We start from the raw sequence: 27,428 nt of genomic DNA, 5'->3' as shown, positions 1-27,428 counted from the left end.
TCTGAATACCATCTCACTGGGGATTAGGTTTCAACATATGCACCTGGGGGGGACACATTCAGTCTATAGCACTAGGAAGTTTGACTTGAACTAGTGTAGCTGGCTCTTTGCTGCCCTTCCTAAAACATCTGTGGCTCCCTCCATCCCATTCTTATCACAAAACCCACGGCAGTCAAAATGCAATTCTGATACGGGTTGGAGTCGTTCTTCAGTCTCAATGATACCCATCTCAGGTTGCCAGCTGCCTGAGAGATACTTCTTTTGGGGGTATTATAATGCGTGAGTATTATTTTATTAGTGTATTTGTATAAAGCAGAGGAAACTGCTGCTGTTTACCTGGTCTGCCATCTCCATGACGTACGCATCCCAGTCTTTGAACAAATACATGCATTTATACACACACACACATTGAAAAAGGCAGGGCCACTAGCTCCAAGCAGCTAATGATGGGGCCCTGGAAGTGGGAGGGGATGGGGGGCGGACAGGGTCCCCCCTGTCATGTCCTTTATACTTTTCTTACAATTTTTTCAATTTTACATTTTTAAATTTTAATTTAATTTTTTTTTCAACTTTCAACTGTGCAAAACTCATCTCTATTGAGAGAGAGATGCATTTGGTTATTTTGGTCTGATGCAAAACACAAAGCATTTGATTCTGGTAATTTTCCTTGCTCTGATTCCATGACCATCAATCAACTTTCTGTAGGCTGGTAAAGAGAATGTACTGATCACATTCGGTAAGTCATCACAGTAACATTCCCTTTAGTTCTGGATATAAAAATCAAAGCCACAAATAACCAAAGTGAAAAAAGAGAGAGAGAGAAAAAAAAAATCACTCAAACAAAAAATCAATGCCATGAAAAATATATTTTTTTGAGGTGAGTTGATAAAACCAGATTTCTGAGGGGGTAACCAGACCAAGAACACATAGAAATTCAACCTGGTAATAAACACCACCTGCGAGAGCTGTTTGCATGGGCCTCACCTAACCCAACAGGAACTGGGCCTCAAGAGTTTCTCATTTCTCTGGTTCATTATTGACAATGGCCATAATCTTTTTTGGATGTATTATTTTCTTTGCTCCAGAAAAAAGGAAGGAGATTAATTGAGGGAGGGAGAGAAATATATATTTTTTTAATTTATGAAGTCAGTAAGAACAAAAATCTCCAAAGTTAACTAAAATAAATCACTGTGAATTCCTTCATAAACGCAGTTGTCTACATTAGAGGAAAAATATGCAATGCAGCACCCAAACTGCAATAACACGAAAATTCACACACCTTGAAAATAGTGTCTATAGTTTCTGAGAATTTTAGAAATGCAATAAACTATTCGATGGCCTCAAGATTGCAAATACTCTGGAAGAAACTCACTGCAGGGCAATGTGATAGGTGACAGTGGTGCTGGTATATACACACAGGGACTTATTTTGTTTCTTGTGTTGTCTTCTCGGTAAGAGCAGCAGCCTCGATCAACTGTTCTAGGTCTCTCTACTTTTCTGTGGTTTTCTCAGATTTCCTAGCACGGGAACGAAGCCAACAGTCAATGGAAAGCCCAGCTCTGGCTGAGGGTCTTTCTCTTCAGGTTGTGTACATGCACACAGCTCAGAAGAGACCACCATCCTGATACGGTTTAACAGGAAAGCACTCTTTGCTAATTTTTGGCTTTGATAAAAAAAAATTGGCAAATACGCATTATGTTACATTTCTACAAAGATAGTCCTACATTAGTATGGTTTCCTTATGTGGTTAATTAAGCAACAAAGCAAAAATACATATTGTATTTACACCTGATAACTGGCCACATTCAGTAATTTTGTTTTAGCTAATCATATCATTGAACATTTTAAAATGTAAGTTCGTAAGTACGAAAGAGTGTATTATGTCAGATCACAAATTTATAGCTTATTTTAAAAACTTGATGACAAAATTAGGTCATGCTAATGGTTAAAAAAAAGTATTTTCGAAAGTAAAAAATAATTTTACTTTTTAAAAAAGCTCCACCTTAATTCTTTAAGTAAAAAAAGAAAAAGAAAAACAGCAAGTGAGCGGAGATCTTGGAATTCCTTTCTTGTTTAATTTTTAAAATAATTTAGGGAGAAGGGACATACTGGTAAAGATTTTGTCTTTAAATAGTTTCTTTTGGAAAACATCAACAAGCTGAAATATTTAAAAAGTGATTAACCACTTGCAAGAGACTGAAAACATCCTAGGTATGTGCATTCCCAAAACATACATTTTCCAATTGAGACTTTTAAACTGTCGATACCCAAGAGACAATGCCATTGACGTGTACCTGGCACTAGTTCTGCCAGTTAATTTTTTCCCCAGAGAGTACTTTTGGGCGACAGAGTGGCGTCCTGGCTTCCCAGGTTGTTGCATTGACAAACTGCAGTGGAGTAAAGTCAAGGGGCCTGACAAAATCTCATTAATCATTTTAAATTAAATCCAACCCTCCTGTCCAACCAGGCCGAGAAGAAAGCCAATTTTTTTTTTTTAAACAAATGAAAATTTCCTCTGTAAAGATTTGGTATCTTTCTCTTGTTGGTCTTTAATTTGATTAGACAAAAATAAAATAAAACAATCCACTTCTCTAAGCTTGAAAACAAAACATTTGTCCAGATATGATTTAACAGATCAGCCAAGTGTCTTTTAAAAATGAAACAAATTTTGAATAAAAATACCTGGAAACATTCTGAGGGGAAGCGATACTAGTTAAATGAGGAACACTATTTATCTTTATTTTCTGAATACTTCAATGAATTTATTTTGTTCTATCTAAAATACATCATCCTTAATAACATTTGAAAGAAGAAATAAGAGAAAAAATCCATTATCCATAATATCTTGGTATATTGTATCCCAGTCTGTTCTTTCCATTCATAGGTTTTTGCTTTGTTTTACATAGTAACCATAATGTGTGTATATAGGCAATTTAATCTTCTTTTTAATATTTATCATTATTTATAACTGTTAACTCACATTATTCATAAACATCATGGCATCATAATAACAGGTCATGAGGATGCGTTCTGGTCTACTTGACCAGTGCTTAGCATGCTGTCTGGTACCCCGTGTGTACTCAAACATTGGTTATTTTTTAGAATAGCCCCAGGTTTGGGACATTCTGGTGGTTTCTATCTTTTTCTTTTTTTGAAATTAAAAACAATGACGTGACTAAGAGTGTACGTACTGCCTTTCCTCTATTTGGGATTATTTCCTTAGGATGGCTTCCCAAAGTGGACATATTCACTTACAAATGCTTGTAAACAACTGTAGGCAGTTGAGCTATTAATAGCGATATTAAAGAAAAAGTTCACTTTAAACACAGGAAAAGACTCCAATTAGAATAAATGGGTTATTATTTTAAATATATAGACTTCTGAACAAGCTAACTGTCATTGAGCACCATATTAATAATATTGCCAATCATGTAAGAGATCAGTTTAGAGAAGTAACAAGATCAATGGCTTAAACTCTCAAAATTAAAAAAAAGACAATCAAGTAGCAGTAATTTATGCAAATATTTGAAATTAGAAGACCCAGAGAAATGAATTTACATCCAGAACAATACATAGGTTGAATCTGTATTCATTTTTTTAAGAGTTTACTCTAAACATTCTGATTTGTAAATTGTGTACACCAGAAAGGTCTGGTTATATTTTTTTGAAATGCAAATAGTAAAGTCATCTTTCTATATACTTATATATTAGAAACTAAACCAGGGCTAAAATAATTCAGTTAGGTTTACTGAGAAACTGCTTTGGGCCAAGGTCTGTGTTAGGTACTGAGGGAGACATAAGAAGAATAAAGTTTCCACCTGCAAGAATTGAGAAAATTGCCCTGGAAGGGAAAGAGTCTGAGGGGACTTTGAAGGACAAATAACATTTCAACAGGCAAAGCAGCGGAGGGGTTACAAGCTTTCCAGAGGGAAAGCACCACAGATGAGATTCGAGAGTGTTAGTTTGAACAGAGTGCGCTTAGAAAAAATCCTGTTGATGATCAATTTGGAGGACTCGTAAAAGTTTTCGAGCATTTTCTCTTTTCCTTTTCTTAAAAAAAATATAATCTGTACTGTATTTTAAAAACATAAGTAATGATGGGGTATAGAAAGGATGCACTAGCAGTATGCAGTTGGTATGGTGTGTTCTGGGCTTGAAACAACATGGCCCTTACCGGGAAGGAAGGTGTAGACAGGTCTGAGTTGCAGTGGACCATAAGTTCTCTTGTGGGTTTCCGCAGAGCTCAGATTACACACTGAATAAGGAGGTATTTGGGCAGAGACGATATAAAAGCCATTAGCGCTACTATGACTTTCTAGCCTCAAAGAACTCAGCCCCAAGTGGAAAAGGTAGACTCTCGAAAAGGCCTGAGTGTAGATGAGAAAGGAACAATCTACTTGGGCTGCAGCACATGCAAAGCTCAGCGTCCTTCTTGAAACTCCCCTTCCCTAGCTCTCGGGATGCCATTCTTCTCTGGTCCTTCTACAGTTTTTTTTGTTTGTTTGTTTTTTGTTTTTTTTTTTGCGGTACGGGGGCCTCTCACTGTTGTGGCCTCTCCCGTTGCGGAGCACAGGCTCCGGACGCACAGGCTCAGCGGCCATGGCTCACGGGCCCAGCCGCTCCGCGGCACGTGGGATGCTCCCGGACCGGGGCAAGAACCCGTGTCCCCTGCATCGGCAGGCGGACTCTCAACCACTGTGCCACCAGGGAAGCCCCCTTCTACAGTTTTAAAGAGCACTCATTTTCTTTCTTCTTTTTCTCTACAAAACCTGAAATGCTGTGTTTCCCAAGTATTTCTTTTTACTCAACATATTCCCTAGAGGAGGTGTCTTTTCCCATGCTTTACCTCGTATAATGACCCCCAAACTTACATATCTAGTCTTATTCTGTACCTGCAATGTTCTATTGATTCTTTCAAATTCAAAACATCCAAAAATTGGAAACATCATCTTTTCTATTTCATCCCATTGGTTGCTTCCCCTAGTAGCTACCTTTGATGATAGGACAACCAGATCCTCATATTAGAAACCCTTCCCCCAAATCACTAAATCCTATCAATTTTCAGTTGTTTTTAAAAATTCATTCCTCCTCTGTAAATCCTCTGCCACTTGCCTAGTTCAGGCCTTACAATAGAATCTGACAGGCTGGGAGCAATCCTTGACCTTAAGAAGATCACATTTTGATAAAGAAGTTGGACATGTAGAAAATTAATTAACACCAGTAGTATGTGTGATAGAGACAGTCTTTGATAGCTTTGACCAAGAAATTAGATTTGAGGTGGATCTTAGGTGATAAGTTGGGGGACTTTAAATATTTACTTGGTTCCACCGGGTCTTAGCTGAGGCAGGTGGGCTCCTTGGTTGCAGTTCACCGCCTCCTTAGTTGTGGCATGCAAACTCTTAGCTGTGGCATGCATGTGGGATCTAGTTCCCTGGCCAGGGATCGAACCTGGGCCCCCTGCATTGGGAGCGCGAGTCTTAACCACTGTGCCACCAGGGGCACTTTAGATACAGGAGGGAGAGGAGGATGCTACAGAAAGAACAGCTTGTAAAAGGCAAAGACAGACCAGACCACATTTGAGGAATGTTGCTGGAGATGAGGCTTTAAAGGTAAGCAGAGGCCATGGGCTTCCCTGGTGGCGCAGTGGTTGAGAGTCCACCTGCCGATGCAGGGGACACGGGTTCGTGCCCCCGTCCGGGAAGATCCCACATGCCGCGGAGCGGCTGGGCCCGTGAGCCATGGCCGCTGAGCCTGCGCGTCCGGAGCCTGTGCTCCGCAACGGGAGAGGCCACAACAGTGAGAGGCCCGCGTACCGCAAAAAAAAAAAAAAAAAAAAAAAGGTAAGCAGAGGCCAGATCGTGAAGGGTCTTACATGCCACACTAGGGAGGCTACACTTAATTTTGTAGTGAGAAATGAGACATTGAAAGACTTTCTCTAAACTCTCCCTACTGATCATCTAAGAGCCACCTCAAATATAATGATAATGTGGGTAAATGCAAAACAGCTCTTTTTCTTATTTAAAATATATATGACTGTCCACAGCAAATTATACCATTATATTGTGGAGTTTATAACATACGCTATATGTAAGACAGATGACAACTGTAAGATAACCGACAGGGTAAATACACCTCTATGGTTACAAAGTTTATATTTTATATTAAGGGATACAGTGTTAACTGCATATACATTGTGTAAGGTTGCATATCTTGATATGGGTTTGGTTTACACAGGTGTATGCATTTATGAAGACACTGATTAGTACACTTATTAGAATTATTTTGTCATAGAATTCAAAATTATGCACATGTGAAATATATTTAGATATCTGCTTCAGAATCTTAGAAATTGTTTACTACCAGTCTGAAATTCCCTTTGATTTTCAAAAGTTGTTTTGGTTATCTTATGTTTTGTCTTTGAAAATTCTGTAGTACATCGTTCAGTTATAATATCAGGGCTAGATCTGGAAGTCAGGACTACTCACTGTTGTGGCCTCTCCCATTGCGGAGCACAGGCTCCGGACACGCAGGCTTAGCGGCCATGGCTCACGGGCCCAACCGCTCCACAGCATGCGGGATCTTCCCAGACCGGGGCGCGAACCCGTGTCCCCTGCATCGGCAGGCGGACTCTCAACCACTGCGCCACCAGGGAAGCCCTACACTGTTCTTTATCATTCCAATGTTAAGTGTTTTAATGATTAAATAGCTGTTAAGATATACATCACATGTTTGCTCTCCATTAAGTGGTAGTTTTCCTCTCATTACCCAATCATGTAACTTCTGTGAAGGCAGAGCCCATGTCCAGGTATCACTAGTACCTGGCACAATGCTTAGCACATGGAAGGCCCTTGATAAATATATACTGAGTGAATGAATAAAGACTGTTTACCATCATTCACAATATTCCTTTCCCAACTAATTCTGAACAGAAATCATCAAGATTAGGAGAGGGCCTCCCTAGTGATGCGGTGGTTAAGCATCCCCCTGCCAATACAGGGGATGCGGGTTTGAGCCCTGGTCCGGGAAGATCCCACGTGCCGCGGAGCAACTAAGCCCATGTGCCACAACTACTGAGCCTGTGCTCTAGAGCCCGCGAGCCACAACTACTGAGACCGCATGCTGCAACTACTGAAGCCCGTGTGCCTAGAGCCCGTGCTCCGCAACAAGAGAGGCCACCACAATGAGAAGCCCGCGCACCACAAGGAAGAGTAGACCCCGCTCGCCTCAATTGGAGAACTCCTGTGCACAGCAACGAAGACCCAACACAGCCAAAAATAAATAAATAAAATAAATAAATTTATAAAAAAAAATTAGGAGAATAGTAAGGTTTGACTACTTCAGATATAAGTTCTAATGACATTTTGTTCTTATGTGTGGAAACAGATTTTAACGTGTTTTGCTATGGTTTAAAGGACTTGAGACTTAACTAACGCAGAAATTTAAAAAATGAAGTGATTAATTTCTGTTATAAAAATAAGTGCCTGTTTTGCATAGTAACAAATCAATACTCTTTTCAAAGTTCAAAGGAAAGAGAAGCTGGTATTGCTTTCTATTGAAGTCAGATCCAACGTTTATGAAGACAGTAATAATTTCATATCAGAATCAAATAAATTTCAGAACTCAGTTTGAGAGAAAAAGGAAAGGCTTTAGTTAAAATCTTTACAATAAAATAATTATGATTATAAATCTTTTTAGTTAAATATGTACACATTACATGGTATTTTAAAAAAGAATGGAAATGAATAAAGTTTTTCAGGCAAATCTAATGCACAAATATACCGTCTTTTTTTAGAGTATAATGTCAGTTTAACATTCTTAAACAGCTGTGTCAGACAATGGCTCTGCTTTGTGCAAAACATGATAAGCAAAATTAAGAAAAATTCTGCAAAATTCTTTAGTTCCCCAAGGAAATTACTAAAAAAGAAAAGAGTAAAAGAAAAAAAGGTTGTACACTCAAGCTTGATTGTATACAGAGGCTAGAATGACCAGCACTAATGTAACCCCCATATCCTCTAAATAAGTCCTTGGGTAGTTTTAGTTTGACGTTAAAAGTTAAAGTCCTAGCAATTGTGCTCTTATGCAGCCACATGGCCAATAAGGTAGATGTTGTCATAAAGGTGCCCCACAAAATCTTCACTAATGTTCTGAGCAGCACGGCGGGTATTTCGAATAAATTCTCTTTTTGACATTTTATTCTTCACATGAGGGCTAGTGAGGTCAATAGAAAGTAGAATCAAAGAGTAGCACAGTACATAGACAGCATCTGGAAGGAAAAAGAAACACCTTGAATTACTGGCTGGTTTTTAAACTGTGGTCTCAAAGGCAAAACTGTTCATAATTTCTAAAGCTCAAGATTAGATTATAATTAAACATAATCGCCTGGGCCTTCCCCAGTTTGGTGATGAAAGTCCTGTGTCCTAGGAAACTCCTCTCCTGGGTAAACAGGGATGTCGATCATCCTAACTGAACACCAATTCAGTGAGCATTTTCTTCAAATAGTTTAGGAGTTTATAGTAAAAAGTCATTCTAAATTTAAAAATTTCAGAATTGGCTTTATTTGTCTCTTGCTTTCAAATGTGATATTCCCATTCAACTACCCATTAAATACATTTGTACTGTCAGTATATCTTCCCATTAAAAAAAAAGTCGGGGGGCTTCCCTGGTGGCGCAGTGGTTGAGAGTCAGCCTGCCGATGCAGGGGACAAGGGTTCGTGCCCCGGTCTGGGAAGATCCCACATGCTGCGGAGCGGCTGGGCCCGTGAGCCATGGCCACTGAGCCTGCACGTCCGGAGCCTGTGCTCCTCAACGGGAGAGGCCACAACAGTGAGAGGCCCGCGTACAGCAAAAAAAAAAAAAAAAAAAAAAAAGTCGGATGCTTATTTTCAAACGCTTTTACAAAAACCTAATTTAATTAGAAAGCATTTTTAATGACAATAAAATGTATTAACTTGGTACTAGAAAATAAAACGTAAACATCTCACAAGCTTATTAAATTACCCTTGTCATTTAAGATATGTATTTAAAAGGTCTATGGAATTTACATATTAATCTCAAAAGTAAATCTTTAGGGAAAAAATTGCTAAACTTGAGCCCACGCAACAAAAACTTTCTTCTTTATATTGTTCAGGGCAATAGTTGATGTTTACTGTTAAAACAGTAAGAAACCTCATGATACTTGCTACTAGTACTTGCTACTACTATGGTGTTTATTTTTCAGAATATTGCAGTCTTAATAAAGATTGTCTTGCACAAGCATGCTCAACAAATTTCATATGATAGGAAAAGGCTTTGCAATCTCTGTAGTAAGAGAAGCACAACAAGATTTTTTGATATGAAGAGAGAAATAAATCCATATCACATGAAAAAAATACATAGGTGACTCAGGCTATACCATGCCCATATACACATACACACAAACAGTGAAAACTAGTTGTATTAAAAATAAATTTTAGTAGAAAAATTCTAGGTGTTACCTATGTAATATGTGTATTATTAAAAGCTTTAAAAGTAATCTCTCAAGTTTTTGATTAGACTAGTAAAAATATCCAATGCTTAAACAAGAATTTTAAAGAATTAATATACCTAAGTCTAACTTTCCTCCTAAAACAGTATATTTACTACATGTAAATAATAGCTATGACAAACTAGTTATTGCTAGAAGCAATAAGACAAGTATTTGTAACTACAGGAAGCATTTTTCCCCATAGTGAGAAAAATATCTCATCTACTACTATTTTTACCTAGAGATGGGAATGGGAGAAGGAAGGAATTCACTATATACATTCTTACCAGGACTAAGGCCAAGTTCCCTCATTAAATCAGGGTTACAAGCACAGAATCTATGTGAGAACTTTGTTATAAGTGTTTCAAGATACTCTCCGCGCTCTTCAGGGGCATGGATGTGACGAAAAAATTCTCTCAGTGCATTGGGCAAGAACTGATTTCTAAAATTATGCAGTGTTACAAGGTCATCCAAGACATCTCTCCTAGTAGAAAAAGAAAAAGGTACAGCTTTAGTTAACTTTTCTCTATTAAAAAAATGATGGGAAAAATCACAGATTATTCATTTTTTGGATGAAAATACTTTGTTGATTACCACATCAGCAATCCTATAAAGTATATGTGTCTTAAAATTTTAAAACATCAAAGTATGATTATTTATAAAATTAAGCAATTTAAAAATCTTCATGAATAGAATAACAAAACAAGGTGAAACTAGAAATTCTAACTATAAAATGAATTTTTCAATATTAAAAATGGTAACTTTTTTCAAGTATCTTCTTGGCTAAATCCAAATGACAAACAGAATTCTTTATTTTTTTAATTATGAAAATAAGGAGAATCTTCACTTTCCATACCAATCCACATCACCAGAGGTAACAATTGTTTATGTAGACTTTTTTTAAGTGTCTACATATACCCTATATTGTTCTAGAATTTGCTTTTGCTTGTTTCATATAGTGTATTGTGAGCAGCTTTCTGTGTCTTTACACAAAGATCTAACTCTTTCATTTAAATGGCTCCACAGTAGCGTATCTTATGGATATAAGAATTCTAATGATATAGATTTAGGTTGTTTACAATTTTATAAATATTTGTGTACATATGTGCATATATACTTATTTTTTATCAATAGCGTTCTAATAGTCACACTTTGTTATAATATGCTTCAATCCTTACTGAACTCAACTGTGATTATATGACCATGATTATAGAAATCTTAATTTCTACCAGTTGCTTATGGCAGGGATAGGCAAACTACCGCTAGTGGGCCAAATACTACAGCCCACTGCCTGTTTTTATAAATAAAGTTTTACTAGAACACACCTATACTCACTTGTTTACTTATTGTCTATGTCTGCTTTCATGACAGAATGGCATGTGTTATAAGTTATAAGTAGCTGCAATAGAGAGCATATGTCCTTCAAAGACTAAAATATTCACAGAAATATCTGGTTCTTTAAAGAAAAACTGCTGATCCCTAGGTACCTAGCATTTAAGGACAAAAAGAGTTAATGACACCGTCTTTATGTAAGAAATTTCTTTCAATGACCAATATGCTGAACTATAAACGCCTCAAGGACAGGGATTATATTTTAATCAACTGCATACTGCTACTTCTAGCAAAGTTCCTGGAATATAATAAATACAAATTGTTGTTGAAAAATCCTGAGAAATAAAAAAAAAAAAGAGAATTACAATGAAAAGACAAACACATTTTTGAGCCATTCTTTAGATTTCTATGAGATCTATAATTTTTAAAATGGTAGTTCGGTGATGTCACATCAGAATATTTTCACAATATTTTTCTGTCTGTTGATACCCAGAATTCAAGAGTACAAATGAATGACTATCAAGTCAAAACAGCATATGAGGCACTGTCTCTGTAAAGCACGCTATTAAATCACACTTCCGGAATTTTCAAGCTTTTACATGACACTTTTGTGTAGTATGATGCAAATATACACACCTTATAGGGTTTGTGTGTATGAGTACTATTTGTCCATTTGATTTGTATATGGACAATTTCAAAATTCAGAACTTTTAGTTACCAAACACTTAGATTTTATGTCTTGTTTTGGTCTGCTACCACAAAGATGCTGGACTTCCATTTTGCGTCTGTGCTTGGGCTTTTTTTTTTTACCTTTACAATGGTAAATTCCTCATCAGCTCGCAAGAGAAATGATTTGCAAGGTATAGGAATCTTTTTCCTGTCTTCACTCAATTTTGCAACTAGATGAATGCTACGTAGTACAGTTTTTAAGGTAAAACTTAACTCATTAAAAGCAGTATTTAACTCATGTCTGATGAAAAATTAATTTTTTTTTACCTTTCATCAAGATAGATTCTGAGTTTTTTCCAATTTAGTGTTCTTGTACAGAAGATAAACTTTGCTATTTCCTTTGGTGAATCATCTAGGATGCCCTTGGACATAAAGTAGTTCACTCCCTAAGACAGAAAGACAAGTCTACATAAATAAAATCAGTCTTCCTTTGTAAATTTAACAATTAGGCAACAGCAGAACAATAGCTATAGATTCTTTCCAGCATTAATAGACTGTTTATAGCTTTAACATGCAAAATACAAGCTAGAACTTGAACTGAAACTGTTATTTGTGGTTGATAGTTTACATGCAATGAAAAGTAGGAAATTCAAAGTTAAGACTTCTAAGGACATCCTAATTCAATTTTCTGGCTCAGGTCAGTTAAAACTAACTATCCAGAAATATGACCTAAATTGGGGGTGGGGGGAGTGGGGAAGAACAATTACACAGACTTTAAGAATAAGCCTTACAACAAACACTTCAATTGCCTAATGGAAAACATGATTTCTAAAGCTCAGACACATATTCTAACACACTTTTCAAGGAAATAGCTTCTTGAGAAAAAAGCATTCTCCAAATCAAAGACTAACAGGTTTTTTCTGGAAAGAATAATCATTAAATTTACTTAAAGTAAAAGGAGCAGAGTTCCAGACTGGTTTATGGGTTGTATACACTTTGGCTTCAAGCACTGCTATCAATACATTCTGTAAGAATTTAGCTCCAATGCACACTGAGGTTAAACATAATAAGACAAAACAATTTCAGTGTTTTTCATAGGGTTTATCTTTGAATTTCCTTTTCTCTGCATGCAAAGTTTTCCAGAGAAGCATTACCCGTAAGGTTGTACCCTACTTTAGATTTAAACCACCAACAACAAAATAGCAACAAAAAAATCAAACACTGAAACCAATGTTCTCTCATGTATATGAAGGTCACATTCAAATAAATGCCTTATGTGGATTTGAATGTGCAGTTATTGAAATAAAAGCAGGTGTGTTTATTTCAACTCACAGTTATCCAGATACATGCATTCCCATGAATGCTCATGTCTGGATAATAGCACAATGTGTGCAGTTAATTGGTAGAGAAAATGACATATTATATACACACAACATACTGTTTTCACACATAAATTCCTTCCGCATTTCTTCCCTTTACAAACACTTACATAGTGATCAGAAATATTGCATACATTAGGAATTCAAAAAATTGGAAGAATTTTTATAAAAACTCTCATAAATTTTTTATATTACATTTTTTAAGCAATTTGGTACCATGAGGTTATGCTTTTGAAAGGTTATAATGATCTATAAAATGTAATTCAAAGATAAGGTTTTTATATAAAACTAATTTTATGAGGATAACAGGCTATTAGCAATGTTATCAGATTTTCATAAGAATTTGAAAAGTATAAAAACAATCCTAAAGCACTGATTTTAAAAAGCATATAAAGAGCAGAATGTGAGAACGTGAAACTTCGCCAACTCAGTGGTAAGCCATATTTCAGACTGCACCCTGGATACAAGGCTAGAGCACGCAACATGATCAAGATGAAAAGCCAAAGAACTTGTTTGGAATGAGGCTCTCAGCAATTGTCTGAGGGGGCAGGAACGAGAGAAACAGGAATGCTTGTTCCATCCTTTCCTCCATTCGTTTGAACAATCGAGAGTTGACTGTATATTTAACTGATCTACTCTGCAAAATTAAACCAGGTTTTGATTTTTTTTTCTAAAACTCCTCCATTTAAAAAGCATAACAACATATTAGAAGTATCACCAGTGCTTAATTTTAATCCAAGTGATTCAAAGACAAAGGAATGTCAATTAAGTAGTAATTAATAGGTTCTTTATTCATGCTTACTTGTAAATCAGTATTTAAGAGACACAAAACTAATTCTAACTTACTTTTTAAAAATTTACAAAATGTAAAAAAACACTAATGTGATCTGTTAAATAGCATGTAATTCTCTAATTATATGATATATGCCATTGTTAATATGGTTTGATTCTCCTCAGTTGTAAATTAACACTGGCATTTGCCTTATGCAAGCATCATACAATTGTTGGTCATTTCCTTTTTTAACGGAATACATGTTTGAGAATTTAATATGTAACCTCACTTGAGTTCTCCAAAATCAATCAGATGCAGAGGAGTAAGCAGATGGTTTTCAACCCAGTCCTGAAAACCGGCTACACAGGCTTGAAATCAGCCAACACTGCTGGTTTTGAGGAAAGACAGCATCAGTTTCAAGCCCGGGATTCCTTTGGAAAGGAAGATTACTTTAGCAGGGCTTTCAGAGTGAAGAGTAAGGGATGACAAAACAGAAAAGGACATGGGACCGGATTATAATTGTCTTCAATAAGCAAGCTGGCCACCATCCGAATTTCTATCTTGTTTTGTAAAAAGCAATAAAATACGAAAGAAACCATAGCATGACATCTGTTGAATAACTACGTATTTGTTTAATATGTGTATGAGTATTTTTGATGTTTAATAATGTTTTACAAGAATGGTACAGAGGAATCCCTAGATCATATAGCATTAATTATAGTTATTAATCAGGACTAAAACTCTCAGCAGTATATGTGTGTGTTTCTGTGTATGTACGTGTGTGCATGCACGTGTGTCTCACAAGCAGAGAGGAAATCATGAACATTAATATTAGCCTATATTAACATAGTTTCCAGAAAAAGGAAGGTTTTAGCTCATTATCATCTACATGATTCATTAAAAAGTGTCCAATTCTGGATGTCACATTTTATGGGGCATACTGACAAATTAGAACTATCTGAATAAAGGAAACCAGGGCCTGACTGGATTGTTGGAGGGTCTAGACTTCATGTTATGTGAGGAAGAGTTGAGGGATACAGGGATATTAGGTCTAAAGATGAAGCTATTTAGGAAAGAAGAAAAGATTAAGGCATTAAGACATCTGAAAAGATTAAGACTTATGACATCTGTGTCACAAGGAAAAAGGAATAAACACTGTGTGTGGTTTGAGTGAAGACCTTAAGCTGATGAAAGCTATGGAACGTCTTCCCCAAATAATGCACACTGCCAGGTTTACAGTGAGAGACACAAGTAGAAGAGTTTTGCTTTAAGAAACTTTTAAAATAATGTCTTTCAAGAGGTCCCTTTCCACAGAGTTATGGGAACTCAAGTCCAAGTAGAAAGCTAGGGGATGAGCAAGGTAAGGAAACTGAGTACAGCCAACTCACTTGAAAAATGTATTCATATATAGGAGGGAAAAAATTAAAGCGCAAAAAGATAAGAAAGAGAAGATAACTGGAGCTGCAAGTAGAGAAGAGGAGAGCAGGGGAAAGGAATGAAAACACAGGTGGGGTCTAACATGCTTTCTCAGCCTGGAAGACAGGATAGCGGTACTGGTTTGGAGACAGGTGCTTGAAGAAAATGTTAAAAGACAAAAACAGAGTGCATGTTGGTTTTCTTTTTAGGGAGGATGAGCCATCTGGAGAGAGTTGAAAAAGAGAGCTGGCTTGGCTCCTTGAGCAAAATGGTAAAAATTTCTACCAACAGTGGTGCAGGGTATAACAGGGAATCCACTAGGAATAAAGAAAAGGAGGGCCAAGCAGCAATGAAAACCCAGGAGAAGTTAAGGTGAATTCATCTCATCTCATGCTACGGTTTTCTTTAATAGAACTCATGCTGTCAGTGATTCAAATACAAAAAAAATCAAGAAATTCTGTAAAGCATTCTCCATGGATTATGTCACTAAAAATTGTTATGCAAATGACAGCACCAAGACTTAAACACTCCAATTAGAGCGGTAAGCTGTTTAGGCACAATGTTTATTTAGGTGGCAAACACAAATAATTCAAGAAAACATATGCAAATAGCTAAAGCCAATATTAAGAAGGAACTCAGAGTGAAGAAAAGGATGTGTTGGAGCTCAGTCCCCTACCTAATGTATCTCTCCATTTGCTTACTATGATAAGAATGGCTCCTTTCACACAGCAATTCCTGTTTTTATATCTACTTTCTTCTCTTTTATTATATAAATACCCATGTTTTTCTCTCCTCTTTTAATAAAACCTATTTTTTGGAATCAAATCATTATTATTTGTGCTTCAAAAGTAAAATCTACCATATCAGAACCAAAAAATATGTATTTGGGGACAAAGTGAATTCTAGTAAACTAGGCATGCAAGTACTGACTTCTGCAGTGAAGCTAAAACTGCTCTTAATAAAAAAGTCTTAATTTTTTTTTTTTTAAAGTGCTGACTACTAGTACTGAAAGTACTGGCAACTGGCCCAGACACTTGGCAGACACACTGTGTAACAGTTGGTATCAATAAAAGAAATCACTAATAAAACAAAACTGACATGCTAGGGAGTACCCTTAATTTGTTTCCCTAAAGAACAACTTAGGAAAGAAATTTAGTTTAAAAAAATTTGCTTTAGCTAGTTTTGTTCAAATTTGCCGTTGTATAAAATGTAAAAATCAAGTACCATGGCTACTGCTGTTCAGGTAATAAATCTGTGCTTTGAACATTATACAATAGAAAGCGAACTGGACACTGCATTTAATTTTCTTCTTAAAAGGACATTTGAAAACTTTAAAATAACTATCCTTAAATTTTAACAATAAATATTTATAAAACAAAATACTTCAATCTAGATTTCTAATCTATTAATATTCAAGTGTACATTTTAACCACAGTGAAATGAACAATTGAAATGTAACATTTTCGTACTAAAAATACTGTAAAAATAAGATACAATATATATTGTGAAAGCTTTTATTTTAAAATCTTAATTATTTCTAAAAAGTTAGCACATCAGAGTGCAGCCCTCTACAGGTCAGAGTACTCCCATTGTCTTGTTTGATAATAGCAGCAGCAGTGGTTAAGATGACATCTCTAATACTATTTCTCCTTTTTATAGTGCTAGCAGAATTGCTAATGAAAATGTAAAATCTATTAATTTTTATCCAGTCCAGCAGTTCTCACTCTTCCTATTTAATTAGAGAACATGTGCTCTACAGTTAGAGGAAAAAACACATAGACCTTGAATAGGTGAAATTCTTCTAGGGATACGTATTCTGCAAATTAAAAAAAAATCAACACCTTGCTTTTTAGCTGAAGTGAAATAAATGCAGAAGATTACTTAATGAGAAAGGTTAAGCCTAGGTATCTATGCTTTTACGCTGTCATTTCATTTCATTCTGCCCACTAAGCTTTACCATGCAACTCTCCTATGTATATAACACTGACCTTCAGCACACAACTTCAGAAATGTCACACAATACTTTTATTCATGGTAATTTTATTCATGGGAATTTACTCTAATTATTCCTAATCTAGTCACTAGATTGAAAAAACTAAAGCAAAAACTATGCCCAAGTTTTTTAAGTCATCTACGTAGAAAGATTATTTTATAAGAGTAATAAGTAATGCTTTCCTCTGACTGAGGTACCCACAACTAGGCTATTCACTGGAAGGTTCTATGTGACTTATAACTAAGAGGAAAAGGGGGGTAATAAATGTTGGGAAAGATACGTAAAGATAATGTTGATGTCAGCTTCAAATCTGAGCTGCAGATTTCAGTCTTGTCAGTTCCCTGGGAAGAACAGAGCGCACACGCTGTCCACACTTACATGGAGAAGTGACAGTTGTGGAGAGAAGAGAGAGGGCCCATGTAGCCAGTTCCCTCTGATTCAGTTACTGAAATTGGTCAGAACACCACATTCTATCTGGAGGATAATGAAAAGTCATGAGTATGGACTGAAGTCAGCTTATTCATGGACCTGTTTGCATTGGCAAGACTTTCAGCTTCCAAGAACAATTTATGGAAGGCTGTTCGTACGTGAAAGTGCACAATGCTGAGGAATTGCTAAGAACAGTCACACATACGCCCTACATTATTTGTAGCTAGAAGATGTCAATAGGAAACTCACAAAAAGGAGGGATAGTTCAAAAAAAAAATCGAAAGAAAAATGGAAAATCATCTCTAATGGAGTCCAGGAAAAATGGAGGAGAGGCGTGGGACAGATCTTCTGCTTCTTTTTCATAGGAGAGAAAGCAACGACATCGGACAAAATAACATGAACTTCATCATCTAAGGTTTCAAATAACAATAAAAAGTCCCTATTAATTGGTTCTAATAGCCTCAAACAGAAAACGAGTCATGTCTGTGAGTTCTAACAGTCTCCAAGGAGTCACACCCATAACTGGGCTAGATCACTGCATGAAGATAATGTTACTTGTGATAAATTACTACTAATAATTAAATATAGCAATCATTATTGCAATTAGTATTGACAATTGCTGGTAGGTGATGTAAGCTTCTAGAAAAAGCCCCATCTCTAATCTGTCTGTAAATTAGAAAAACACAGCATCCTAATCAAAATATGGAGATAAAACTCTATTAGGTTAAGGTATGATAAATAACACTTCAAACTAATGATAAAGTGACACATTTGAGCACAAATGTTAGTTTAGAATTCCTACTTTATAAAAACCACACACAAATATTGCATTTGTAATATGTGCATTTATAGATATACACATACATATCCACATATATGGCTATTTAAATGACTGACTCTACTTTGATAAATAAATAAAAATTACAATTTTATCATATTACCTAAATTCTAGAATGTACATTTATGTTTTAACAGCTCTGAATCAATTTTTAAATAAACAAAATTCTTTTTAAGTGTTCTCCTAACAGAACATATACTTTCAAAAGGAGGTTAAAATTAAAAATTTTTTTAAAAGCCCAAATCTTAATAGTAGACAAGCAGAGAAGTTAGGATTTAAATGGTAGTTTCACTGCCAACACATGTGCATACTTCTTCATGTAATTAAAGTATCTGTTCATCCTACCACCATTTCAGCCAAGACACATTTTAACTTGAACATAATTTTGGACCTCGATTTATTGCTTAAAATGTCTTCAAGAAGATTAAACCAAACAGTACCACTGAACTAAAAAGTTATTGTATATGCAAAGATTGCTCATCACATGTCAGAAAATGAAATTAAAGGCAAAGTGTATCACCATCTAAAGCTAGAAGATGTTGTTGTGACTGATACATACTTCATGAAGGACCATTACTCAGGTGTCAAATATGTATTTACTACAATCCAAAAGTTCCAGGAGAGGAAGAACCTCCAAGCCTAGAGCAGTGCCTTCTCCTGTGTGTGGTGTGTGTAGCTCTACTTCTATTATAAATATAAGACTACATTTTAGTGAGCACTTAGAAGCACTAAGCATTTAACACATATAATTTCATTAAATTTTCACAACACTACCATGATATAGGTACTATTATTGTCCCCATTTTTTTTTTTGGTCACGCCGTGCAACTTGTGGTATCTTAGTTCCCAGCCAGGGATTGAACCTGGGCTCTTGGCAGTGAGAGCTCAGAGTCCTAACCACTGGACTGCCAGAGAATTCCCCTATTGTCCCCATTTTAGAGATGGGGAAACTGAAACATGGAGAGTGTAAATAATTTGCCCAAGGTCAAAGTCATATAACTAGCAAGTGGAGAGATACTTAATAAGTATCTGTTGAATGAATATTTGAATCTCTCTGTATAAAGCTTCCAGATGACTTTCAAGAGAAGCTGTAGATTTGTAAGGATTATATAATTCAAATAGGGGAAAAAAGAGAAAATAATAACATAACAAAAGAAAAAAATAACATAAAAACCTATGAGTTGGACCAGTACACTGTAAATGCCTCAAATTATAAACCCCCAAAGGTCGAAGCAACCATTCCAAAAATAAAAAGCAACATGTCATTCTAATGATATATTTAACTGCTAATAAGTGATTCAGAAAGATGTTAAGACTTTGATTATAAAGAAGGCATCTCTAAAAACTTTGATATGAAAGAAAAAAGGTTACATAATCTTATGGATAAATGTACACTACAATTAGTTGGTCAAAAAATTGCATTTAATGTAGTGTTTCCTTCGAACTTCCATATTTCAAAGCTGTCATTAAATTGATGGATGCTGTACAAGTGATGACATCCAATAATTGAGGAAATATTGTCTTTTCAATTACTGAAAAAAAGCACTCATTGTGACACTGGTAGCAGCAATTTCAAATTCAGGAAAGAGATGTAGGAGAGACAACTACCTTGGACATTAAAGCTGAGAACTTAAATCTAGAAAGTGATGTCAAGTTTCACTGAAAATGTGGTCACATCGATAAAGAAGAACATGGTGGAGATGCCAAGGTGGTCAGAGAGGGTAAAGTAAGGAAACAAAAGGCAAACAGATTTTTCTTTGAAATGTACTTAAAATATTCATACAATACCACAAAGTCTCTAGGTACACTTATCTAAATTTGTAACAAAACTCACACAAAGAAAAAATCTTGCTCATTTTAGCATTTCACATTTTTAAATTTGCAGTATGAGGGTTGTGGTGCTAAGATATTACAATTAAAATATTCTAATTTTATTCTTTCCTCTAGACCAAAGTCCTAGATCAGTACATTGTGCACTAATTTCAGTATGCTTTTACCCCAGACAATTTACACTTAAATGAGGTAGCAAATTAGTATTTCCTATAACAGACTTAGGAAAACAGAATCAAAACCCATCAGGTGGTTTGAGTGATGAATAAACTATGGAATACTCCAGGCCTGAATCTTTTTCAATTAGATACAGACTAGCAAGCAGCCTGGGAAATTGATTCTCTTTGAAGCTTCTGAAAGGTTTATACTGAGTCTACCAGTGTCTTTCTATGGACTGATTCTAAACCACATGCTGGAATGCCTCTTGCAGACAAGGAAGGGTAAGGGAGGGTGACCACAGATATAGTATGGTCAGGGCAGAGTGTAAAATAAAGTTGACCTCATAGACACAGGATAAAGTTTTCTTCTTAATCATAAAATCAACACACGACAGATCAGATTGAAACAGACAGAAACATACATCCATATATACCCACACATATATCATGTTGCCCTGAAGAGAGTTAATGGCCTCTAGTTTAGTATGACTTGACCAGCTGTACCTGGATGAAGGTTATTAACTTATCGAGAGGATAATATTCAGTGTCTGAGAGGCATAATTTTGCCCTTTGACACTAAGGATGATCAAGGTAAAGGGACTTTGCTGATGAACGTGAGTGTTTTAGGTCTTCGGGGTAAATAATCTTTATAGAGGAGAAGCTACATTTGGTGAGGGACTCCTCTCATTGTCAACTAGCCCCTTTTACTCTAAACTCTCATCAGCAATCTAGAGATAAAATTAACTTGCTAATGAGAATTAGCGATGCTTATTTTTATGAACAAATTTTTGTTCAGGATTTCATATCAAACTCCTACGAGTTTGGGTAACAGCAGTGATGATGATGATGATGATGCAGCGTTAGGATGTTTTGATGACAAACATAGGAACCTCAATTCAAAAAAAGTACAGGGATTTATTACCTTGTATAAGGAATCCCATGTACTAAGGCTCCAGGTTTTTAGGCTCACACTTGGCATCATGGGACCCAATTCTTTCCTTCCAATGTGCTATTCTTGGTGTGTTGTTAACAACCTGCATGGCTTCAAGGTGGCCGCAGGTGTTCCTGTCACTGCATCCTTATATACCGATGTCCAGAACTGTGCGTGTGCATATACAGTACTCTTCTGTCACAGGGTCTGTGTCACAGGTCAGAACTGGATTACATGGATGTCATGGAAGCCAAGGGGAATGGAAGTAACATGATTAGCTTGGGATAATCTATATTTAGCTCTTGAGGAATGAAGCCAGCCTCTCAGCTGGTCGAGATTCTTTATCTAGTGATGGGATTTAAACCCTGCCCCCTACAGGACTACTGTGATTTTTCAACAATAACTTTCACAGTTGAATATAATGGAATTAGAAGAACTCTAGACATCTCCCGAGTTCCACTTGTATCCTTTTGTTTTTCCACACTGTGTAGCAGTAACTATTTCCTTCTGGTAATCAGGCTCAGTCACTTAAACCACAACATAATTATCTACCCTCATACCTTTTTAATTTTTTCCTTTTGGTCTGTTTGCTCAGTGGCAGGAGGACTAAAATGGCAAGAAGGTAGCCTCCGCCAGCAGTTTGAATTGTTGTGCCTCTGGTGTCAATATTCCTGCCTTGAGTATTAAGGTGTCCAAACCAGCAGAGCCGCAGAAATAAGGGAAGCAAAATCACACATTTTTCAAGTGGCTCACTAGTGAAAATAGTGTTGCAGATGCTTGGATGCCTTCCCAAAGGCCGTTTCGCTCCTTCACTGCTTCTACCATATCAGCCACAGTTGCTAAATCATGTTAAGTCTAAGCCAATCACATAACCCTTCTATCCTGTTTTCTACTGGTCTACGGGTGTTCATGTGATTCAGTTCTCGTGAACTGAAGGCTCCCGGAAAGAATTTTTTCTCTCTAATAAGCATAAGGAATTTGAGGAGGGAGTTTGCCCCCTTTCTTTGTGCTGAGGGTACTTTCATATGAGAATGTGATATCTTGAGCAGTGGCAGCTACTTTGTTATCAAGAGAGGGCAAAAGTCAACACACTGAGGTCCCATGATGAGATCACTGTATCACTGAAATAACTCTGGGATACCCATTCTGGGTGTCTTCTGAAGTAAATAAATTTATATGGTTTAAGCCATTATTAGGCTCTTTGTTCTTTCAAGCCAAAAACACCCTAGATGAAACATACAGGGAAGGTGGGTACTATAGGTAGCAGATCATACTGAGTGGAGCAGCCTGGTGCAGGGCACTGAGGACCCAATTATCCCTATATATTTTTTATTTTTTAACTTTTTTAAACATCTTTATTGGAGTATAATTGCTTTACAATGGTGTGTTAGTTTCTGCTGTATAACGAAGTGAATCAGCTATACATATACATATATCCCCATATCTCCTCCCTCTTGCATCTCCCTCCCACCCCTCTAGGTGGATACAAAGCACCGAGCTGATCTCCCTGTGCTATGCGGCTGCTTCCCACTAGAGTTATCTATTTTACATTTGGTAGTGTATATAATAAGTCCATGCTACTCTCTCACTTCGTCCCAGCTTACCCTTCCCGCTCCCCGTGACCTCAAGTCCATTCTCTATGTCTCTGTCTTTATTCTTGTCCTGTCCCTAAGTTCTTCAGAACCATTTTTTTTTTAGATTCCATATATATGTTAGCATACAGTATTTGTTTTTCTCTTTCTGACTTACTTCACTCTGTATGACAGTCTCTAGGTCCATCCACCTCGCTACAAATAACTCAATTTCATTTCCTTTTATGGCTGAGTAATATTCCATTGTATATATGTGCCACATCTTCTTTATCCATTCATTTGTTGTTGGACACTTAGGTTGCTTCCATGTCCTGGCTATTGTAAATAGAGCTGCAATGAACACCGTGGTACATGACTCTTGTTGAATTATGGTTTTCTCAGGGTATATGCCCAGTAGTGGGATTGCTGGGTCGTATGGTAGTTCTATTTTCAGTTTTTTAAGGAACCATACTGTTCTCCATAGTGGCTGTATCAATTTAAATTCCCACCAACAGTCCCAAGAGGGTTCCCTTTTCTCCACACCCTTTCCAGCATTTATTGTTTGTAGACTTTTTGATGATGGCCATTCTGACCGGTGTGAGGTGACACCTCATTGTAGTTTTGATTTGCATTTCTCTAATGATTAGTGATGTTGAGCATCCTTTCATGTGTTTGTTGGCAGTCTGTATATCTTCTTTGGAGAAATGTCTATTTAGGTCTTCTGCCATTTTTGGATTGGGTTGTTCGTTTTTTGATATTGAGCTGCATGAGCTGCTTGTATATTTTGGAGATTAATTCTTTGTCAGTTGCTTCATTTGCAAATATTTTCTCCCATTCTGAGTGTTGTCATTTCATCTTGTTTATGGTTTCCTTTGCTGTGCAAAAGCTTTTAAGTTTCATTAGGTCCCATTTGTTTATTTTTGTTTTTATTTCCACTTCTCTAGGAGGTGGGTCAAAAAGGATCTTGCTGTGATTTATGTCATAGAGTGTGCTGCCTATGTTTTCCTCTAAGAGTTTTATGTCTGGCCTTACATTTAGGTCCTAGATATATTTTAGTTTATAATACAGCTAAGAACTTAGGCATTCTCTCTTTCTTCATGCTATGAGGCACTGTTCAAAGTACACCCATTTTATTGTCAACCTGGCTCAGGTTCTACTACCTACAGTTCAAGTTTATTCCTGAGAGACTGATCTAATTTCGGTGAAAGATAAAGTCAAATTTCTAGACCTGTAGAACTAAGGATAAAACCTCAAAAGGCTGTACGTTTGCCGAACTAAAAAGCATCTAGCGGCCTGTCAACCTTCCCTGGGAATACTCCTGTGCTTCAGGAGATGTAATAGAGTTAGTGTAGAGAACGAGATACCAAGAATATAATGATGAATGATCTGTTCCAAGTTATTTGACACGGATACTTAATCAATGTCTACATGTAGTTACTTGAATACAATATTGTTATCAGGTTTGTTGTCCTACTCTTACTTTCCAAACTAACGTTTTCCTTAGACTACAATCAAAATACAGAACATGAATAAAGCTCTTGGTTGTCAAGACTCAACTCTGTTTTATTTTATATTTTTGTAATTAATACTCTCAGACCAAAGGAAAGAGAACAAATAATTATAGATCCATAGACTTCCAATAAAAAAGAATATTACAGGTAAAATAAACATCAGGTAGCTGTCAGTGAACAACAGGATATTTCAATCATTCAAGCCAGGTGTCTATTCATTTAAGAACACATATTCATTTACACATAGAAGACTGCAGATAATCTACACTAGCGTATCTCAGAATGTGTTCCCGGGAATGTTACTTTATACTCCCCCCACCCCACCCACCTGCCAAAAAGACACTATGTCAAATAAACCTGCATAATACGGCATACAATATCCTCCTCTTAGATATTCACAATGTGCATCAGTATATTAGAGGCTTTGACAGGTTATTCTGTAAATGAGCCAACTAATCACAACCTATCATGGTCAAATTTATTAGACTTGGGAAATCCTTTGACTATGTCCATTATCCTGTGGAATAATTATTACAAAGAATACATTTGGGAAATGTGTAAATTCTGATGATATCAGGGTTTTGTATCTCCAGGAACAAAAGTTATTTTTCATCATTGTTTCTATGCTATGAAGTAATGGCAATGAGCATTTTGCTGCAGTATACTGGAGCAAAAAGTTAAGATTTAATATATGAGATATTGTAAAATCTGAGTATAAACACCTGAGTTCTTTTCTATAATGGAGAACTCCTCCAAATTTCCTGTTTATATTTTAGCTGGTCCAACAACAAAAAGAAGATGATATCTCAAAAATGGTTTGTGCATACATTTCCATCTAAAACACATGCTTAGGTCAAATTTAAAATGTTTCTTCTAATAGATTCTATTCCAGATCAATCTAGTAGAATGCATACGATTGTATGCATGTGGGTCTTTCTATATGAACACAGGAAAAATGTGCTTACATAGTTTAAAAAAAGACTTCTTTTACCTGACCCCAATGAGGATATAATTTTAAAAATTTAAAAACATATTTATAGAAATATGAATAAAAATAAACCTATAATATAAAGTTAAACCACATTCACTACCAATTTCAGAAACTCCAGTTTTAAAAATAACTATGTCAAGAAAAAGTTTAATACTAAATGGAGCACAGGGAATATAGCTTACTGGTTGATAAGTAAAATTACTTTATTGTAATACTGCTGTGGAATAAAATCACACACGTAACTTGTACATGCAGGGGAAATACAGCCTAATGTAAACAGATGGTTTTTAGCACATTCCTTTACTAGAATGTGGTCACCTGCCACAAAGTACACAAGCTCATGCATAAGATCAAGACTTTACATACAGCTGAGATCACAACGTCATGCATATAACAGCAGCGTGCTAGACAATCGTACCACAAACTGTGCGGAAGTTCTCCCCCACCCCATAAGCCACTGCCAGCAGCTGCTGTGGAGTTTGGTTACCCATATCCGTGACATGAACGATGTCCTTTGGAGAATCTCGTTCCCTGTGGCTGTAAGTATTCTTATTTTTATAATATTTTAATGATGCTTGCTATCAAAATGTTAAGTACAGAACTAGAAATTATGGAAAAGTAGACTTGTTACAATACTGAACAATTATATACATCTTATCTCAGGTACTTAAAATAAACACCACTTACATTTAAACATATAATCAAAAATAATTTACTTCTCAGGCTTAAATGAACCCAAATAACACATCTGATGACAGCGTTCCAGTGAAGGGGGGAAAAAAATCAACCTTCATAAAGTATTTCCTGACTGCTAGCACTAAAAAATCATGGCAAGAGTCATTCTAAGACCTGGCTAAAGTATGACTCATTGTAGGTAAGTTCTATATAAAAACACCAACTAGGATAATCTTTCAATTATATTTTGGTTGGATAAACAACCAAATTGATATTGATTATTTATTAGTCAATGAAAGCAAGTGTGGAATAGTTATCAAAATACTTCTCATTTCCCTGCACCTACAAGTGTACTTCAATGTCCTTCCACGCCTATTTATGTCCTAAGTATATTCTGGTAAAGAGAGAATTGTATTTTGTTATTAGGCGACAGCTGCTTGCTGAGTTACTGATGTTCATAAAAGCGTAGAAGCAGAATTCTGGAACCAAAAGTCACTTTGAATGGTTCAGTTCCATGCCGCCTGGCAGTAGTATGTGCCCCTTTCAAAACAGTAAATTCAATACTTCTGGAATGCTCCAGGATATCCTTGAATCAGGCCAGGGAGTAAAGGAAAAAATACAGCCAACTCTCAATAACAATGGTAGGTAGGATGGATAAGTAAAAATCTGAAGATCTAAAAATCTTATTTTAATTAGTAAATTGAATCCCCTCTTTAAATATTTGACTGAAATTTTAAAATATTTTTTTGCCAGATAAAAAGAGGACTTTAATTTTGCCTCTTTTCTCTGCCCCCACCCCCACCCAAACACTCTAGAGGAGGTGAAGAACTCTATAGTCTGATATATGTAGTTGCAAAGATGGAAACATATTTTGACATCTAGCTTTTCCAATTTAGATATTTAAAACTACCCATATCATATTCTAGTATATAAGGGCCTATCTACAGTTTCATCTTTGCATAATAAGGATGCTTTATAACTTGTTTAAAAATTAGTACTCCTTTAGCGAGGAATGACTACTTACCATAATCAGCATGAGCAGTCACATCCAACTTGTCTGACTTTGACAATCTATAACTCAGTACTTACCAAGTTACACTTTCCTTAGAATGTAACATTTGCAAGTGATATGAATTGAAGATGACAGTTTTACTCAACATTGGTGTTAATTCATGACTGGAGCCAGTATGCCTTGATAAACTGGGCATAAGACAGGGCCTGTAATAGCTGCCTTTCCTGATTCCTGCGTATCTGGAGTAAAACACTGTACTACTCTGCCCCAGTTCTTCTCCAGTAATCATCATTCAATTAACTCAAGATACTGATGTGAAATATTTCTTATTATAACACTAGTCATATAACTGTTTCAATTAGCAACATCCATATTATATTGGTTTCAAATGTGTAATTTTAACTTTAACTTCTTATAAA

At 36.1% G+C, this 27,428-nt stretch overlaps 1 protein-coding gene across 2 annotated transcripts in view; it reads right to left on the bottom strand.

The window, feature by feature from the left end:
• Nucleotides 1-7,555: 7,555 nt before the first annotated feature.
• FBXO8 (F-box protein 8) overlaps nt 7,556-27,428 on the bottom strand; it is a 39,185-nt gene continuing 19,312 nt past the window's right edge. Inside the window, exons 3-5 of one of the 2 annotated variants that reach the window (XM_082842276.1) lie at nt 11,831-11,949; nt 9,790-9,986; nt 7,556-8,263 (exon numbers count right to left, since the gene is read on the bottom strand). In XM_082842276.1, coding sequence (XP_082698402.1) covers nt 8,076-8,263; nt 9,790-9,986; nt 11,831-11,949 — 504 coding nt within the window. In that variant the 3' untranslated portion in view covers nt 7,556-8,075. The remainder of the gene's footprint in view (nt 8,264-9,789; nt 9,987-11,830; nt 11,950-27,428) is intronic. The other variant, XM_082842275.1, reaches the window with a different exon arrangement.

Source organism: Leucopleurus acutus (genome assembly GCF_964270905.1).
Source record: "Leucopleurus acutus genome assembly, chromosome: 7".
Classification (NCBI taxonomy): domain Eukaryota; kingdom Metazoa; phylum Chordata; class Mammalia; order Artiodactyla; family Delphinidae; genus Leucopleurus; species Leucopleurus acutus.
Note: the sequence above shows the minus strand (reverse complement) of the source record. Positions and strands in the feature narration are given on the sequence as shown.